Source organism: Diabrotica undecimpunctata, chromosome 1 (genome assembly GCF_040954645.1).
Source record: "Diabrotica undecimpunctata isolate CICGRU chromosome 1, icDiaUnde3, whole genome shotgun sequence".
Classification (NCBI taxonomy): Eukaryota; Metazoa; Arthropoda; class Insecta; order Coleoptera; family Chrysomelidae; genus Diabrotica; species Diabrotica undecimpunctata.
In genome coordinates this window covers 185649124-185664650 of record NC_092803.1, presented here as the reverse complement: position 1 = coordinate 185664650, position 15527 = coordinate 185649124, and the positions used below count along the sequence as shown (strand labels likewise).

General features: G+C 33.2%; 1 protein-coding gene across 1 annotated transcript in view; it reads left to right on the top strand.

Annotated features, from left to right (window-relative positions):
* LOC140432705 (mitochondrial glutamate carrier 1-like) overlaps nucleotides 1-8005 on the top strand; it is a 38867-nt gene extending 30862 nt beyond the window's left edge. Inside the window, exons 5-8 of the mRNA XM_072520771.1 lie at nucleotides 2521-2654; nucleotides 3617-3802; nucleotides 3886-4042; nucleotides 7154-8005. Coding sequence (XP_072376872.1) covers nucleotides 2521-2654; nucleotides 3617-3802; nucleotides 3886-4042; nucleotides 7154-7298 — 622 coding nt within the window. The 3' untranslated portion in view covers nucleotides 7299-8005. The remainder of the gene's footprint in view (nucleotides 1-2520; nucleotides 2655-3616; nucleotides 3803-3885; nucleotides 4043-7153) is intronic.
* The last annotated feature ends 7522 nt before the right edge of the window (nucleotides 8006-15527 follow it).

Sequence of the window (15527 nt, the reverse complement as noted above, 5' to 3'; positions counted from 1 at the left end):
GTAATAGGTAGATGTAGTCAGATTGCCTTTTCTAAAGAAGATAATTTCGTTTTATCCGGGCCTGACATTTAAGCAGCTATTTAGAAACAGTCACCCAGTATTTTCAAATACTTGGACTCATCACAAGATTTTTTTGTGTTAAAGTATAAGCGAATATTTCTTTCTCTAGTATGAAGAATTTTAGAAAATAAGTAATAGGTGTATGGAAATCCATATCATATTGCCAATATATATATTACACAGTGTGCTCAGAAGAAAAAAATGAGATGTAGTACAAGGGGTCTGCAAACATTTTTACAAATCAAATGAAACAGTCACATAACTTGGATCTAATTTACTTTTTTCTTCTTATTTTCATAGCAGGTTTGAACCATTTCCAAATGATTATTTAAATCGTGTTTTATTGTAATCTTTTCGTGTACCTCATTTTCTATAAGGTTTGTTTTATTATAGTATGAGAAGATTTAATCTATCACCCTTCGCACATGTATCATTTGCAGGATGATGAAAAGTTTTTTGCTCAATTTTTTTGAGCCAAGCAACTTTCATTTCTTTGCTGTTTTCAGTATAACGTCCATACCTACTTGAAATATTCAAATCGGAGCTAAGATAATGCCTAGAAGATTTTTCACGGGAATAGTGGCTGGTATATGCTGGAAAACTTCTTATGTGATAGCGAACAATATCTTTAAACTGTTCAGCAATTTTGGGTTGGTTTTTATGTATTCCTCTTCTATCCGGTGGACATACCCCACCATGGGCCTTTTTTTCTCTACAATCACTCTTATCTTTTTAATAGAAATCTTAAGTACATGCTTTGACAAACTTCTGTTTCATTTCCGGTAGAATCTTTTAAAAAGAGCTCCTGGTTTCCATTTTCTCTGGTGCCAGCCTTTGCCTATCTTTGAGTTTTTCTTCCACACTTTCCGCTAACACTTGATCTTGAGCGTGTCTACTTAATTGGTAAAATCTCGAAAATATATTCTGTCTTTCAGCATTATCAATCTTATCATAATACTTTCGCCTACAGTGGCATACTGACTGTAATACTTTAGCTTTCTTTACTCTCCCCTTTAGTTTTATATTCCTTGCCTTTACGTTGCTTCCAATCTTGAATACGTTTCACTCGTTTCCTTGACTTATTTTTTTCCACTGTAACTGTTAAAATAGGCTCATCCTCTTCGCTATCGTTTTCATCTGGACTATTATTAAGATCTTGATCATCAGAAACGTCCTCGATACTTTCTGATTTCTAAAAAAGTTAAGAAAACAATGTAAGTGGAAAAAAAGTTTTTCAAGCTTTTAAGAATGTTAAAGACGCAAATTAGTTGTTGGAATCACTTACGTTTAAAGTAAGTTCATGCTTTTTTGCTTTTTCATTTTGTTGATTGCTTTCATGCGTTTCATTAAATTGTTCTTCAAGCAAACTCATTGAATTTAACGGCGGAATATTCTAAAAGAAATGAATCGACATTTTAAAACTATAACCACCTAAGCGTTATACATAGGTACAAAATATATAACAGCTAGTTAATAAAACTTATTATTTTATTATTAAACCAGTAGGTATTATAGATTGCAACAATTTAGATAATTTAAGGATTATTTACCCGATTTTCAAATACGAAAATCAGTATCTAGGCTAACTATTGCACCCTCAGTATAGTTTCTTGACTGATCCATCGCCGGATATATCCCAATATTGTCAGATGCTTTAAATTGTATGCCTACATATTGTGGGATCATTTCCACAATAACAGCAGCATTACTACAACCAGGCTGGGTAAAAGAAGTTGATGTGGATTCTTCAGTAGAATAACCTAAACCCATTTTTTTTATTAATAAAATAACGAAATTTGCATACCTATTTTATTTTAATAGTTACCATTTTCGTTTCTATTTCTATAACCAACTTGTTGAATTGAAGACAAGAGCATTAGTCCGGCTTGAATACATTTTTTGCTTTACTTGCACTAAACTCACTTAAAATAAAACACAGAAGGGCTTCATCGGTCATTACAACAACAATTTTTTAAGGTTATGTTTTTGTAAGGGCCAATCTCCAGTGACTTAAGAATAAAAAGGCCAAAGTCCAATGCTCATTGGTTATTGGCCCTTTAGTTAAGTAAAGTGAGCAGTTCTATGTGCACTTTGGCCGTTTTAATTTAAACTGATTTGGAAATAAGCCCGGAATTAAAATTAAGAATTCGGCAACCATTCATACATGAAGATTGGCTTTTTTGTACTTTGTATTGAAAGTTTTGAATAGTATAATTAATTTTTGTGTTGATAATAACTCAATAAAGGCAAAAATGGAGTTTGGCCCTTTTAATACCCAGGTACAGATACATTTATACCCAGATACAGATTATATATATATATATATATATATATATATATATATATATATATATATATATATATATATATATATATAATCATAACGTTAAGTCAAGTTAATGATAACGTCACAAGGAAATGTAGAAAACTAATCTTAATACACTTGATGTTGTTTTTTAGGACCCTTCCAATGTTTAGACAAATGCTAGCAGGTGGTTTGGCAGGATTATGTCAAATAGTAATTACAACTCCCATGGAGTTATTAAAAATTCAAATGCAAGACGCTGGAAGGGTTGCTGCGCAAGCTCTCTTAGGTAACTTAATTATTTATTACAATACAATTTTTAAAACGTTTTTCGGACTAGGCATTCTACTTGCCGTTTAGAATCAATAATAAGGTAATTACAAACAAAAATTACCTTAAATGATCGTCAAAGGTTTTCAGGTACAAAATGGCAAATGCCGATATGCTTGCAATGCCCAAGAAACCATTGAACATTTTATTGAATATCAGGAAAGGCATGATTCTATAGCAGGGGTTTCTTAAGCTTTAAAGATAATGGAACACTCACCAAATATAAAGTAATTTTTACTAAAATTGTCTTCTTTCATTGCCGAAACAGCTCGATATAGATACAGCAGCTAGCAGCAAGTGAAATGGCATCCAGTGGATGGATACTTCACCCCATTTTTTCGTTTCCATTTCCAGTTTTTCTTTACTATTTTTATGCGGATCAGTAGATTTAATTCTTTGATTCAGTTCAATGTTACCCGTGGGATAAACCACAAAGCTATCTAGATAAACAGCAGTTACTGAAGTGGCAGTACCTACCAAAAATCATCTGCATGTTAAATACAATGAGACAATCGTCAAATGTACCGAGAGATCTTAAAATAAAATTAAGGAGTCAACACAGAATCGAAAATGTCCAAACAATACCTATAATTCTCTCAACTATTATGTCATTCCAAAGAGGAATAAACACCAAATACTGACCACCAAATTTCTTGTGCCACAAAGAATGTGTGGCCCATCAAATGTCTACTAGTTGTAGACGAAAATGCTGATAATGACGTCATTACTAATGATATCCAATACATACTCTGGACACGGTAATGTAACAAAACCTGATTAATTCAGGATTGTGATACTAAATTCGAAATATGGCAACAAGTTAATCATAACGTGTATCGACATTTATTTTGCGTTTATTCTGTATTTGTACTCTTCTCTTCTATATTTGTACTAATTATGACATATATAATTTTATTCTAGTTGGTAAGACTGTTCAAAAAACGTCCGCAACCGAATTGGCTATTGGATTATTCAAAAAACATGGTATTCTTGGATTGTACAAGGGTACTGGTGCGACTATGTTAAGAGATGTCTCATTTTCTGTGATATATTTTCCTTTATTTGCTACTCTTAATGATTTGGGGCCTCGAAGAAGTAAAGATTCCAGTAAGTAGATGTGTAAATATCATTTTATAACAGTAACCAATTTCTCTTATTTTGTGATTTTTTCATGAAGTTTATTTTTGTAGACGAAGCAGTATTCTGGTGTTCATTCTTGTCTGGTTGTGTGGCCGGATCTTTTGCAGCTTTGGCAGTTAATCCATTCGATGTTGTCAAGACGAGATTGCAAGCTCTTACGAAAGCTGAAGGCGAACGATCCTATACAGGAATAGGAAATGCATTTGTGTAAGTATATAAATACGTCAATAGAAAATGGTTATATTTTTTAATTCATTTTGCTTCAACCTCTCAAGACATGAAAAATACAAAAAAAAAATAATACAAATACAGTCCTCTCTCTCTCTATAACGATATGCAAGGGACCGCGAATTTTCATCTCTTCATCCTCAGACATTCCTTGATCTTTCAGCCATTCTGCAGGTTTAAAGGAATGTTTTACCGTATTGCTCGTCATCTCGTCCCACGGTTTACTAATTATTAGGATGGCGTCAAGAATATTTAGTTTGAAATCGCCATTGTTCCTTTAATGGCTTTTCAAACCATTGATGACACTTTGGTCCATGGGCTGAAGGACACTCGTTGTGTTTGCTGGTAGGAAACAAAGTTCAACGTTTTGAAGGTCGTACAGTGCAGGATAAGGATGACAATTGTCTACAAGCAGAAGAATTTTATTCAAGCAGAAGCAGAAGTCATCCTTGCACTCTTGTTTGCTTTGTAGGTCGAGGGTGGATTTTTTGATGTTTTTAAAGCAACGTGGGTTTTTCAACTTTCCTATCACTAACAATTTTCTGTTTACTGGACCTGTTATGTTAACGGCCACTAAAATCGTAATGCGTTCCTTAGAGAGCTTTCCACCAACGCACTTTTCCGATTTAAATTTTAAAGTTCTGTTTGGTCTCTCGTTAAAAAATAATCCAGTCTCATCAGCATTGACAATGTCGTCTGACGCGTATCGTGCCTTCAATACAGGCCACACGTTTTCTAGCCAATCATCCGTTACGTTTTTATTAACATCGCCTCCCTCTCCGCTGATCTGCCCGTAGTTGATCTTGTGCTGCAGCTTCCATGTGCTAATCCATCCCTCAGCTGACTTGAAATTCTGTGTTGCAAACGCCTGAGCCTGACGACAGGCTCAGGACCATTGAAGCATAGCGCGATCTAAATTTTCGAACTGAGGTTTCCACAACTTCTTCCTGCTACTGCCCTCCATGTCCATTTCAAACCACTTTTTTCTGTCCTTCCATATCGTAGCCACAGTTGACCGGGACAGCCCCGATTGGATTTTACCTTTCTCTATTGCCGGAATTATCGATATCTTCCACCGATAGCACTTTACTTTTTGGAAACATGAAGACTGTTCACACACTGAGACACAACTGAAACTGGAAGTAAGAAGGCGTCAATAGATGACAAAATCTGTGTGAAAACAGTTAGGCACGCCGTCTGAACAATAAAATGGTGTTACTCAACCCTTGGATAACAATGAGTAGGAGGGGTGGCCGCGTTCCTTGAGCGCGAAACAAAACAACCGCTGGACAATGACCTTTCCACTCGTGACTGAAGTAGTTTGGGCTTTAAACACATTTGCCGTCGACTATTGACCGCTGAAAAGTCATCGCTCTAAAGAGAGAACGATATCGGTATAGAGAAAGAATTAATACATTGTCCTTATGGCGAACCAAACAACGTTTACTATTTTCATCGTTTATTTTCATAGAGAAATTATCGTTGTATAGGGAATCGACTACTGTATGCAATATACATAAAAGTATATAAAATCTTAAGTTAGGATAAATGGTTGACATCATATTTTAATTTTGATGAGTTTTGACTAGATTGAAGTTGTACTAAATTCAAAATGTTGTTTCGTTATATTTGTAGTTTTTTAACATTTATTTTAATGTTTTGGAAGGTGGTGATGCAATCTTTCCACGGTGTAACTTGGGCAGTCAGTGAGAATGCGTTTCACCGCCACTTTAAGTATCCAAAGCACATTAGGTTCCCCTAACGCTTTTCTTTTTAAAAAATATTCGTACGCTACTGATGTGTGTCCTAGTCTGAGACATGATATGAGGACTTAATGCCGTTGCTTTACATCAATACTTCTTCTTCAGCCGTTCTCGTGTCTTTCCGATATAGGCCACTTTTTTTATTTATCTCCAGTTTTTTCTCTTATGGGTTAGCCGGTACCAATTTTGTACCGCTGTTCTTTTTAAGTCATCGTATCATCTTTATTGCGATCTTTTTTCTCCCAATGATCGCCATTAGGTCACATTTCCACTACAACTTTCTTGACTTCTAACCACATGTTCGGTCCATTTCCATTTTGAGGAAAATACTCTTTGGAATACGTCTTCGACTTTTGTCCGTTGTCTAATTCATTTGTTAAGTGTTCTTTCTATAGGTTCAGAAAGGTTTTCGCGGTTAGTACAATTAAAGCCAAACCTATGATTAATATTATTAGAAAAATTAATATCAAACTCACCCAGCTGTGTATGTTGAGATAAACCATATTCTTTGCCTTTATCGTTTGTAGAGGTAGCCTGGTCGTCTCCGGGGATTCTTAGCACCCTCTGCCCCTCTACCTCCGAGGTTTCAAGTGACTGCCGACCTTGTAATTTCTTCGTTTCTCATTTTACGGGGATTTCTGGCCGTTTCTCTACCACGCTGGCCTGTGTGGGTTGGTAGAAGGATGCTGGGATGGGTTAGGAAATTCGGGTCATTGGACAAGGATGATAGTTTGGGAATGGTACCCTCTCGGTTAAAGATCTATGTCTCTTCAGAAATCTACGTATTTTATATCTAGGCTTTAGTCTAGTTGTACTAATCGGTAGTCGATCGCTTGTCTTTTAAATATTTTCTAATAGATTGCAGACACTACAAATCTGAGCACCCCTGTTATATATCATTATCCTAATTATCTCCAGTGATGTCTCTAAAACCTGTGACGGATATGCTGCTGCGTTCTACTGTAAATACACTATTTATATCCATACCTACAAACCGCTGCATACTCACAGGTGAGACCATAGCCATTTTGAAAGCCTTAATTTTCTCCAAAACGCAAGTGAGGATAAATGTGTCATCATCACAGACTCATTAAATTCCTTATTAGAGGTGTAAATCAAACATACCCTAAAAATCCAATGCTTCGGACAATGAAAAAAAATATAATTCAATCATCTCGAAAAAAAGTAGCATCTGTGTTCCCTCACATGTGGTAATAGATGGAAATGAGAAAGGGGACAACCTAGCAAACAAAACTCGAATTTATCGCAAACATTAACAATGAATATCCGTTTTTGTCGAATATACATAATTTATTTTATGTTTCAGGAATATTCTGAAGTACGAAGGTCCAAAAGCATTCTTCAAGGGTGGCGCGTGCCGTATGATTGTCATCGCACCTCTATTCGGCATAGCGCAAACCGTATACTACCTCGGCGTGGCTGAATATCTAATGGGCTACCATCGAGGCTAAACTTTTAATAGAAACCAATAATTTTTAAAGCAATTTTAAGTAATAACGCCAAGTCTATTTATTTTATTTAAAAACAATTATTTTTATTGTAAACTTCGGTATTACCGTTTTTGTTAAAACGTTTATATTTATAATTGGAAAAAAAGTTGAAAAATATTTCTCATGTGATGTTATACAGTATATTTTATATAAAAGAATCTCCTAAGCCTAAACATATTTATTTAATTCCAGCAAATATCCAGATATCTTTAGTGTAAGTTTTTTAATCACTTTTTGTTAGGTTATATCATTGATTCTACTATACTATAATAGTCTATTTCTATCTCTAGAATCTCTTCAATAAATGTACTTCCAGTCTGTGTTTTCCTCATATCTTTTCCGGTTTTAACTTTTGTTTAAGCGTGTCGTTATAAAGAAATGAAACTTCTACTTACACTTAAGAAATATTTTTCGCTGTTTTGTAATTTTGTGATTCTTTTATACCTATTAAGCTTATGTATAGAAAATAAAGACGTACAATACTCGACAAATACCAGAATTGTTCACAAATAAAAGTAGATAAAATTATATACAGCTTGAACTTGGAGATAGTTGATTTTGTAAAGATTTAACTGATTGAGTCAATCAGTATTAATGTTAAACATTTGTTACTGTGCTGTTATTATTTTTTATTATTTTTAAGCAATAAAGTAGATTTTTTGACAGGTTTTATTTGTTATGTGGCGGTGTCTATACACGTGGAAGATCTTCCTATATTTGCTGTGAGTTTTACTTAGCCCGACCTATGGCGGTCACAGAATGACAAACTCAATTATAGCGTTTGTACCTTATTGACATGACACTGAAACTGAAATTACAAATTTACTATACAGATTTGCGGTAAACTGAAACTAGTGAATGTAGAGGTACACATTAAGTATACAGGCCAGATATTCAAATTCTCTCGTAAGGTTCGGCATGTATGCGAAATTTGGATAATGAGGATGTTTAAAGTACCTAAAACAAAGTAATTTTAATTAAATCAGAAATCTGAATTTGTTTCGAAACTATTTTACCGATTTTTCTATCAGATGTCGCTATTGCGTCCATAACGAAGACATTTTATTGTTGCTTCTTAAAGACAGAAAAGATTTATTTTTCACGTTGAGAACTCCTATGAATAACTGTTCTGATGAGACTTATTAAGTCGAAATACGTATCAACAGATACATAGACGCTTTGCGCGTGAAATCAAATCTTTACTGTCTTTTTCAAAGTAATTTTATTTTATTTTTAATAAAACTAGAGCACTTACGCACTAGAGCACGTTTTTTTTTATTTTATTGGACTGTGATCTGTCCCTAACATTGAGTTGGTTTTCGATTGTTACTGTTTAGTGGATTAAAGAAGTGTGTAACCGTCTTTTTTTACCGAGAGAGAACTTCACTTTTAAAAGACTTAGAGTTGATCTAAGTAGTTAAGAATATGTTTGTTAGGCACTCCCTATAACGTTTTTAAAAGAGTAGACATGTAGCCATTCGCCGCCATTCATTTTTTAAATTTTATAGCGCCTACACGTCAATTTTGTGTTCTGAACTTATAAAAAAAATTCTGAAACTTCACAATAGCCCTGTGTCTAAAAATTTTTTTGTTCCAATTTTGAAACGTGGCCATAAGTATGTAATAAAAAATCAACAACGTCAATTTAAACTTAAACATTTATTGATAAAAAAATGTTTACATTTTGAGAGGATCTATAATTTTTTTCATGAAAAGATTTGAAACAATTAATAGGATGTACATTAATTTTGTAAATAAAGCATTTAAAAGTTGTTTTACAAATTTTACATCTGTTTTGTTTTAAGGAAATTGCTTAAATAATAATAAAAAACCGATATCTTTTGTGAAAGAGATCCTTGAATTTTTCGAAATAATGTTCCTAACTTTGTCTTATCAGGTTTTGGTTGTCGAGGGTTGAGTAGTAGATGTTGTCACAATGTTTCTTGTAAACCCCAATATATCCAATGGACGCATACTTTCAACAAATTCATCAGCGTTACATTGAATTTTATTGTGGTGTTGAATTCTATATAAAATCCATGCGTTAGAGATTGAAGCAGACAAAAGTTGAACAGAAATTTGCCACTACCATTTATTGTTACGTAGTTTTGGTCTTTAGTTAGGCGATAGTTCTAACCAATAAATCAGTACCTCCCATATGAGTATTATACTGCTGAATTGCGCAAAAGTTTTAACCACACATCAACTAAGCTCCGAGTTACTCTCTCCTAGTAAGGTTTCTTTCCCTTGGTAAGGTTCGGTACCCACAAGATATTCATTTGATACATTCTCAGACCAAAATTTAAACCCATATATAATAGGTTTCCCTTGAATACGCTGTTTACGGCTATGGTGGCTGTAGTACGGTACCATGGATTCATCAACAGATACTGATGTGGTTTCAGCAGCCGGCTCATATTTTATAAATAAATTGGTCTTATTTTAGCAAACTTATCATTTTTTTGTAGCTGAGTGTTATCTGAAAAATGTAAATTTTGCAAAATTTCTCTAAACCTAGTTCTCGACATTGCGTTGGCGATTGCTTCGTTTCTGGGATCCAAATCCAAACGAGAGTACATATCTTTTCTGGGCCTTTGAGAATAACTAGAAATCAGTAGGGTTGCAAAGAATACTTTGAGTTCTTCAATCGTAACTTCAAATGATGTGTTTGCATTTTTGTGTCGCGCATACTTTATAATCTCGTCTTTTATGTATCAAAGAAATTCTCACACCAAAAAAGTGTAAAGAAATCTCTTTTCCGGTCATTTTATCTATTTAATTTAGTCGCTCTTTTGTTAGATTGAGCCACATTTATTAGAAGTTCATAATCGCTCGTCGAGAACATATCTTCAGTCTCCTGTGTCTCACATTGTGAAATAAAAGTTGTCTCAGCTGGGGCGGTCAGGATTTCTGATGAAAACTTATTATAAAAATCGTTGAAATCCACATCATCCGATGATTCAGAATCTCCATCAGTATCTTCCGCTGGAGGATAAATGTATATATCTTCAGAATCAAACTGCTTCTCATTTAGGTCATCCATTAGATTGTTCAGAGTATCAGCTGAACAACTCGTTTCCTTTCCATAAAATGTTTTCTCAGTCATAATTCCAAACTAAAAAGAAAAATCTAAATTAGCAACATCCAGCCAAGTTCCATTTTTGGAACATACAAAACTAGAGATTACTCGGTATATTCAATTTGAAGTTAAGCATTTAAACGATACTTAAACTTAAGTAACAGTGGGTAAATTCAGTATGCACGTGTTGTTTTGACACTATTGAATACAAATAGTTAATCAGATTTAAGACCAACAGTGACATCTTGTAACCAGCATCGAAACTAACAATTGTTCCAGATTTGGAATACGGCAGCGAATGGGTTAAGGTGTAATTAATAATAATTATGAGCACGTATGTTTGGTTGCATAGTAACTTCCAACCACTTCCAGTCGAAGCATCTATACTGTGTAAATTTGTCCAACCAATATCGCAAACAAATAATTACTAAACTTAATAGACAGTTAAGACTATAGGATCTGTGCACGGTTCGTAGACTTACTACGGTTGCCTCTTTCGACTAACCAATGAACATTAAGCCTGAAATTACGTCACGAGAGTACAGTAATTTGAATCGTAACATTGTTAATCGTAATTTTTATGCCTTTGATGTGTGGAAAATAGTAAAGATACCTAAGTCTGACGTCACAATGGACGGGGGTAATTTGTGTGTTGTATTTGTCGCATAAGAAATTGGAAATATTGGATTTTTTAATTGTTTCAAGAATAAATAAGGACTTGTTGTTATAAACATTCATTCTTTACGATTGGTATTATTTTTTTTTTTCGTAAATTTGTGAGGTAATAATATGAAAGTATTACGATATTTACTATGAATGTTCATATTTTAAGGTAAATTTCAGTTTGATTAAAACTTGAATTACTTTTTTACTGTATTCCAAGGTATTTTGTTTTTGTTTTCATCAGGGTTATTTCAAAATAAATCAATAAACCATTGAATTTATTTACGAAGTTGAAAAATATTTTATAAAACAATAAATAAAATAAGAAGAATAAAAGTTCATATATTGAGCTTTTCGTGTGAAACGTTATGCGTAACCTTGAAAAGAGTCAAAAATTGCCAGAATAAACCTTAGCTTTTTGACGTTTTCCAAAAGAAATGACATGGATTAAATGTTAATTTACCCATAGCGGTGTAATTTTATCTATGAATTTACCTCGTGTATAGACATGGTTTACTAGACATCTGACGGCTATCCAAGAGGACTAAAATTGCGACAATAAGTACTATATTAGGTGGTACCTAATAAAAAATAAAAGCGTTCTTTAAAATGTGTATGTTGTATGACAAGTTCAATGCCAGTATTCACCAATAATAAGAAAATCTTTATTGAGAGATTGAATTTATTCACAGAGAATTGTAAGGTCAAATAGTATATTAACTGTTCAATAAATCTATTAGGCGAAAAGCTAAAAAGATTACCATGACCCATAACTCAACAAATTTGACAACCTGCAAATTTGTTACCAAAATGATTGTAATAAAAATCAGTTTTTCATGAAAATGATATCATTTTCCTTGCGCGTATTACATAAATTATGAACAAACGAGGTTGCGCGCTACTCGCGCGTGGGATTGATATAACTTTTTGATCATCAAATTTAAAAATCTGAAACTTTCGAGAAATCTTTCTTAAATATTGAAGTTTAATGGAGAATTGGTTTAAAAGGGATATTCAAAAATTTCTGACACAAAATTTTAATAAAAAAAAATGTCCATAGTATATTGTGTCAAAATTATTTACATATAAATCTTCATTAAACTTATAAAATCAATATTTTTTTCTTTCTCTTATTGACGTGTATGATATTTCATAATTAAGTTGGTCTTACCATCAAGGCGCGCCAATGGATGTTTCATATGAATATATTTTATTTAATGACTAATGAGTTGTTGGTGAATGCAGGCATAAAAGATTTTAAGAAACTATATTGTAATTGGCGTTAATTTATATGTAAATGTTAAAATTGTTACCTACTATCAAGTTCTAATGTAATTGTATCATTGTGAAGTATCTTAAAAGTTATATATATTTTAAAATATGTGATGATAATTAAGATCTTAAATATTTATATATTTAGCGTATGGCACACATTATAATACAACACATTTTAAAAATGTAGAATGTATATAACAAAGTTTAATTTTTTGACACTTCAGGCACGTGTTTGGTGTGTGTAGGGGCGTAAACGATTTTAAATAAATAAATACGAAAGGCAGTGGAAGAAATCTATAAAAACAACACGAGCAAAATAAAGACAGGCCAAGTGATATCCAGAGGGTTTGTGGTAGAGAAAGGAGGTCCCCGACTTTGCTTAATATCTGCTTGGAGCAGGTGCAGAAAACGTGGAAAAGGAAATGTAGTAATATAGGAATCCCTCTAAACGACACCACATTGTACACACTATGCTTTGCAGATGACCAAATAGTCTTTACTCAGAACCTTAAAGGTAAATGTCAAAAAAACAAATCGCTTTAAAATATATAAATATCTATGCATATATATAAAAAATGAGGCAATTTGTATGAAGAGATACCAGGGAAGAAAGGTCATTCGGCATTTGAACAGCATACTGTGAGATGAAACAGTTTTGAGAGAAAATAAACACTTAATCTATAATAGGATTGTCAAAAGCGTTATTACATATGGAAGCGAAATAAAGCCACCGAAAGAGAAAGTCATAAAGACTTTGGAAGCAACAGCAATGGAGTATTGGAGGAAATCGGACGGTAAATCAAGATTATACGGAGTAAGAAACGCGAGAAATCATGATAGAATAACAGAAGACATCGGCGTTAAACAACTAAGACGGTACGGGTACGTATAAAGAATGGATGACAGCAGAATCCCAAAAAAAGTAATAAATTGGCCACCGCAGGGAAGACGAAAGAAGGACAGACCGAGATTAAGCTGGAGAAAGAGTGGACAAGGATATAAAAGCGAGAGGAAGAGAAGAATACCTTCTGAATGAGTGACACCAATGGAAACTGGAATCAAAAAACGTGTAGATACTCAATCAGTTTATACAAAAGGTCTTTGTATCATAGACAAAGGCTACACTCAAAGTAGCAGTTGAGGCTACAAAAACAACTGATATTTTCTTGATTTTAGAGGAGGAATGACGATTATAATTTTTGGCCCTATTCTATTGAGCAGCACTCTCCAAGTTGTGAAAATATTTGTCTTTTTAGAAAATAAACAATTCAAAAGAAAAGTGCCGATCGGTAAATCATTATCATCATCAAATCAAATATGTAATGTGCATTATATAATTTTAAAGATACTGACTAAAGAACATTCCCCTAATTGTTGTAATTGATGTTAAGCATAAGTGATTTTTCAAATTTTTCTTATTTTGGCAAAAAAATTAATCTATAGTATTCAATCTACTTATTTTGACATTATTAATTCAATTTGAATAATTTAAATTACTGAAAGTTTTTCGAAATAGAATTTATAAAAAAGTTTTATGATAGTTCGCTTTGTCAAACTGTCTTCATTTCAACTAATAATCAACCGAAGTTAATGTCAATATTTCGCCTTATTTTTTTGTGCCAATGTATGAAAAATATGTATTACGATGATTTCGTTTATCAACTAATATATCAAAATCTGTCAATGTAGTATCTTTTGTCAATTATTGAATAATTTAATTGTAGTGCAAAAGAATTTGTTATAGGGAATATAATAAATAACTGTAGCAACTTGTTGATACTGTGTTTTATTTCAGAACGTTATCAAATGCCTTTTCGAAGTATATAAAGCATCCCGCTTGCATTTAGTCATGCAGACTAAAGCATTCTGGGGTTCCCAGTTCATATCAAAATCAAAACTGTTCATCACTCAGTTTCTCCTCGCGGAACGAATATATACGATTCTGTAAAATTAGTAAAGGATTTTCAAGCAATAAGATTATGTAAATATATACATGCAACCAAATTTATATGGAATCATCTAATATTTCTTATTATTTTAATTGAATTTAAAAAACCAACCTACGAAATCAAAGAATATTCTTATTATAAAGCAATTAAATCACCAATACATAAAAATTAAAGAACCCCAAAAATTATTAAATAATAAAATTTAATTGTACAATTGTAATTTCAATGTACAAGGAATGATGTTAAAATTGTTTTTATTTATTTATGGCAGCTTGTACTAGCTGTACAGTGTTTTGTGAATTATACCGGCGAGTCTAATTATTTTTTTAAGCATATCCCACAAATGCTCTATAGAGTTAAGGTCGGGTGAGCAAGCATATCACTAAAGAATAGTAGACTCTGCTGGTATGTGGAGGTGCATTATCATGCAAGAAAATTAAATTTTTTTCCACTGCACTTTTTCAGATTCTAACTACAGGTTCTACAATTAAATCAACATACCTGCGAGCTATTAAAGTTGGTTGAATGGAAATTAATGGAGTTTTTCACCGACCACACTACTTACCCAGAACATAAAACTTCCTCCTGTATGTCTGTGAACAGATCTGGTCGTTTTTGCTCGTCTTCCTCGCGCTTTAAGTACACGAATTCATCGGTTATATGATTTTACACAAATCCTGGATTCTTCTGAAAATAGCACATTTTGCCAATTTCCAATGTAATGTTCCAGTTTTGGTATTGAAGACACCAATTTAGCCGAAAAATCTTGTGCTGCCTGGGAACCCGTAACTGTCTACTTTGCTCTGCTTTTTCACTTTCACTCGCTTATATCATCTCGTGTCTTCATATCTGGTTGGCGTTGTCTAGGAGTTTGATGGCCTCGACATTCACGTGGTTGGAGAGCCTTTGTTCATTACTCTCGGCAAACTTACTTATTATCTGGATAACCGTATCCGTCTGGAGGTCTCGATGAAGATCACAGTTTTTGAAGTACCATGGAGCGTTAACGATGTTCCTTAATAATTTATTCTGATATCGTTGTATAATTTGGATGTTACTTTCTTTTTGTACAGTCCCATAGCTGTATCTCATATGCCCGTCCATATCGATTTAAGGACTTGCTTATGTAATAACAATTTGTTATAAGTAGACAGAGTGGATTTTTTTCCCCATAAACCAGTACATCTTTCTGAACTCAATTTCTAATTCCTCTTTTTTTTCTTA